Raw genomic sequence first — 4,983 nt, 5'->3', positions numbered from 1 at the left:
GTGTGTGTGTGTGTGTGTGTGTGTGTGTGTGTGTGTGTGTAAGAGGGAGGCCAAACAGGAAAAAGAAGAGAGCAGTCATGCAGAAAAGCTGTGAGCTCAGGACTTGGGGATCAGTTCAGCTGCCACTGAGTTAATTTACTTTAATTTGTATGAACTAATATTAAACGGAGGCCAACCGTAGACTCTGTTTATAGAGTCTGAGGGGCTCTGACGCCATTCGTGCCTTTCTTGCTGTTCTGCTACATTTTGCTCTCTCGTCATCTCTTATTTCACGGACATCACACCCTTTTAAGTTGGAGCTAAATTGGCAGCTCCACCCAACAATCTCAAACATTAACTAAAAAAAAACCCTGTATGTTCTGTGGAAAATGTGGTGTGAATGCTGAGTGCTGCGTGACTTCGCTGACTGAGCTGAAACTGAATTGTTAAAGCTAAAAGCACAATACTAGCTAAAAGCCAAAAGCAGAAAAGGGCTAACTAAAACTCTAAATTAGAAAAAGTTTAGTTAGAAGTCAAAAGTAGCAAAAGGCTAACCAAAAGCTAAATGTACAACAGAATAACTAAAAGTAGCAAAAGGCTAGCTAGATGCTAAAGGTAGCACAAGCTATTCAAAACTAAAACTACCAAAAAGGTAGCTAAATGCAAAAACAGCACAAGATTAAAAAAAAAGAGTAAAGGTTTAGCAAAATGTAGCAAAATGGTAGCTAAAGGCTAAAAGCAGTTTAAAGTAGCTAAAAGCTAAATTTAGCAAAAAAAGGTATGCAAAAAACCAATGTAGTAAAGGTCTAGTAAAAAGTATCAAAAGGCCAAACTAAAGTAGCTAAGAATAGCTAAAACAGCTATACAAGCTAGAGTAGTAAATGTTTATCTAAAAGCAAAAGACACAACCTAGTTAGAAACTAAAAATAACAAAAAGGCTGACAACAAAATGTAGCAAAAGTGTACTTAAAATTTGAAGTAATAACACTCCAGCTAAAAGACGAAAAATAATAACTTAAAGCTAAAATAGCAAGAGCCACTAAAAGCAACAAAAAGCTAAATGTAACAAAAGGTTTGTTAATAACTAAAAGTAGCCAAGTAGTAGATAAACTAAAAGTAGCATAGGACGACAAATCCAGAAGCAGATTTCAAAATATTTTTAGATAAATATTCTGAAAAGAAGAAAAATATAGAAGTCATAGCATCTATCTTTTCAAAAAGTTACTCACAATTATGTAAAAATCACTAAGGTCAAAAAGTACATAAAAGTAGTTACAAATGGGGAAATCAACAATATGAAGCCCAATCACACACTAAGCTGCTGCTGTTTGAGAAGGTTTGTTAAAATCAGATATCTTCCCACTCACACGTTGAAGAGGTTGAGTCCGATACGGTAGAGGCGTTTTCGGTGGGTGTCAGTGGACAGGGTTGGTGAGCGGCAGGAAATCGGGTCCTGGCAACGGTCCCTTGGCAAAGAGACCACCAGAGCCTGCAGGGCCTCAGGAGTCTGACCCGGGGGGATCTGCTGAGGATGAGTGTAGTGGTACTGCTGGTACTGAGTGTAAATCTGAGCAGGCTGCTGGTTTGACTGGGCCGAGGTGGAAACGGAAGTGGAAGTAGAGATAGAGGTGGAGGTGGATCCCAGTCTGTCCGAGCTGCCCTCGCCCTCCGAACCAACCCCTCCTACAGCCGGCACTGCCGAGCCCCTCCTGGACCCTGGGTCGACCATTTCCAGCTCCTCGCTGGGAGGAGGTGCGGGGAACTCTGGCTCCTCCGCCGGCAGGCCATCTCCTCCTCCGCCCGTCCCGCTCACAGATGTCTTCCTGCTGCCCGGACCTCCTCCTGAGTTCCCCAGAGAGGTGGTGGTTGTGGTGGTGGTGGAGGAGATGGTGTAGGAGCTGTTGCTGTCGATGTGAACTGTGACGTCCCTGAAGGCCATGAGCAGGGAGCTGGCACTGCGGGGCAGACCAGCACTCTCTGCCGCTGCACGGAGGGCCCCGGGGTCAATCAGCAGGCCTTTCCCCTCGCCGCTCTCTGACATGCTCCAACCACGAAGGGCGTCATCGATGGACTGAGCCAAGGAGTGAAGCTGCAAATATGATTATTAAAAAAATCTAATTAAATTAGCAATCAGCTTTGGTCAAAGAGCATGATTCATGTGTGGGAAAGTTAATGACAGCTTGAAGTTAATTATAAATAGTCTTGTTAATAGTGACTGTACAGTAATGTTACACAGCAGAGCAGGCTTCAGCATTCAAACAAGAGTTTGTATCAAGCTTTTGGAGTCAGTCGGTTTTTATTTATTTATTTTTTTTATTTTTTTTTTGTCTTATGCTGAAAGCAGCATGTGATCTTTATTTGTGAGTTTTATTTAAGGGTCTGAAATCAATAACAAAACTATGAATTGTATCAGTTTAAACCCTTTACTTAACCGACTGTTCGGGAAATTTAGAAAGTAAACTATTACAAAAGAAAAAAATATGCAAACACTTGACAATTTCTGTTCCTGTTTACATTTTACTGATTTTTGTAGCTGCTCGCTTAAACACCAAAATAAAGATTTTTCCAGTTTTTTTAAAGCCCTGGTACGACAAAGAAATAATCTACCAAACACACACTTTGTTCTAAGTGTACTTGCATCATTGAAAACCCACCTATCAGGTATAAATAACACTGTACTGATGAGCTCCTTGGCTAAATGAGGGTCTAAACTGGGATGTCAATGAAATTCTGAGGCCAGAGGTAAACAGATCAGGCCTACTGGACATTTTTCTCCACACTTACTGTTACCCTGTAGAGTGAAGTGATTTTTTTGTTTTGCAAAGTATTTGTCTACAGGAATGTTTGCTGAGCTTACAGAAAACTGGAATATATTTTTGCTCTGACTTCATGTTTGGTTTGATTATATGGTAAGAAATAAATCTTTTTACCAGTTGGCAGCATGAGTCCGGTGTAGTGCTGCTCTCAGAATTTATTTTGTACTTTTCTCTGAATATTTCCCTCACAAGAGTCACTGGGAAAGTGCTAAAAGTGGTTTAGGTTGAACACATCATGGAGTAAATTGTGAAAAAATGAGGTTTAGATTTTACAGTTGATGTGGGTTTGTTGAAGTGCCAAAATTGAGCTTTTATAAATATGTATACCTTTACAAACGTGAATTGTTTTGCTAAAAATCTGTCCTACTAACTGGGCACGTTGTAATCAGAAAGAAAACGTGTTCCATGAAAACTCTTTCATTACCTATAAACATTTATGAGGTGTTCAAGTTACCAAGATTCATTGCCAGGAAACAAATTTTATTATAATCAGTCATACTGAAAAATGACCCATCACATCAAACTGAGGATTAAGTCAGAAGTTGAGAAATAGGCATGCTATAGTGAAACATTTGCAATAATTGCATATATAATGAATAAAAACATATATAAGTCCTTTGATGTAGAAATATACAGTAATCTTAATGCTTTTTTGACCAGTAGCAACAAGACATGATTTTGAGAAGAAAAGCTTCTTTTGTGCACCATAGGATTCAGACCAAATCCTTATAGGCGTAATTTATGGGGGTTGGGGGTTATGGCCACCACAAAAATTTAATCTACTGAATATAACCTGATCATCTACCTGATCAGGAAGACAAATCATCTGGGACTGTTCATGATATCAGGATGATCCAGAGATCAAAGGGTTTTGGTCACTTTGATCAAATCTGACTTAATTTTCTGTTTGATGTGATGGATCACAAACATTTCACTATAAAGTCCAGTTTATCATGTTCATTTAGTCATTTTGAATAGATGGTTGTTCAGTCACTTTTTTAATATTTTTTTTAATCATGAGTTTAAAGAACAGAAAAAAGCACTGACTTGTTCAGAGAAGCAGTCCTCCAGCTGTGTGAGGGTGGGTCCAGGGGTTTGAGGTGGGGCCTGGTTGGAGGTGGAAGATGGGGCGTTCGTCGGGCCCGACGCAGGAGACGGGGGCAGAGACGTGGAGCGACACGGAGGAGGAGGGGGCGTTTTCGAGCGCAAAGGTATCTGTCCTCCTCCGGGGTGCAGAGAGTAACTGTGCCTCTGGGCCGCGTTCCGGTTCCGGCCCGACGGACTGGGCTGGCGCAGGGAGATCCGGCGGGGCAGCTTGCTCTCCGACAGCGAGTTGCGGATCTTCTGGAAGTTCTTGCTGAGCTGGTACTGACGGAAGGCCGTCTGGATGCGGCGGGCCGCCCGCCTGGCGATGAGATGGCCTCCGTACCTCTGCTCCAGCTCCTCTATCTGAGGGGAGGTGGGGAAACGGAGGAACGGTGAGCACATCAAACACCTTAACAAGGCTCCGCGAAGGGTGATAAACCCACAGGAAGATATTTAATCATTCATCAGCGTTCAAACAAATCTGCAGAAAGATCAAGAGAGTGTGGAGGAGTAGCGAAATTCACACTCACACCCTTTTTAAAGGTACCCCTTGTAATTAGCTGCTAGCTCTTTCTGAAGTGGTGAGGGTTTATAGTATCAGAGCCAATGAAAACATCGTCGATCATCATTCGGATGCTAATACTGGCTGAAGGGCCGTGTGAAAGAGGATGGATGGGCCCTGACAGAGGTGCTGGGGAGAGAATGGATAGAAGAGTAAACACCCATCTTTGCTCTCAGTGTTAGCAGAGCACCTGGAGTCTCCACATCTTCCAGATTTTTACCTTCGGCTAGAAGAAAAAAAAAAAGGAGATGAGGGAGGCAGAGGCAAGAAGTGGCTGCTGGTCGATTGGTGGAGATGTGTATGTGTGATGGGGGATTGTTTCCGGTGACATTTGGGGGCAATTTTAAGACAAAATGCCTACATTTGGGGAAAACTGGTGCATTTGGGGACAAAAGTCGAGTCCCCATTTTGTTTAAATGCCATTGGTGGGTTGGGGGTTGGGTTTAGGACCAACGTATGAATAGAGTTTAGGTTAGTTTTAGGGTCAGGTAGGTACCTGTGAGGTTAGCCTTAGGGTTTGTGGTCAGGGTTAGGCTGTAG

The 4,983-nt window shown here is 42.4% G+C and overlaps 1 protein-coding gene across 1 annotated transcript in view; it reads right to left on the bottom strand.

Annotated features, from left to right (window-relative positions):
• The window catches only part of iqsec3b (IQ motif and Sec7 domain ArfGEF 3b), a gene marked incomplete in the record, with an annotated part of 47,989 nt that overhangs the window by 21,633 nt on the left and 21,373 nt on the right, over window positions 1-4,983 (bottom strand). The window contains 2 exon segments of the mRNA XM_014003505.1: window positions 1,347-2,068; window positions 3,843-4,244. Of these exon segments, the coding sequence (XP_013858959.1) occupies window positions 1,347-2,068; window positions 3,843-4,244 (1,124 nt within the window).

The sequence above is a fragment of the Austrofundulus limnaeus genome, unplaced genomic scaffold (assembly GCF_001266775.1).
Source record: "Austrofundulus limnaeus strain Quisiro unplaced genomic scaffold, Austrofundulus_limnaeus-1.0 Scaffold19, whole genome shotgun sequence".
Lineage (NCBI taxonomy): Eukaryota > Metazoa > Chordata > Actinopteri > Cyprinodontiformes > Rivulidae > Austrofundulus > Austrofundulus limnaeus.
This window is presented reverse-complemented; position numbering and strand designations above follow the sequence as displayed.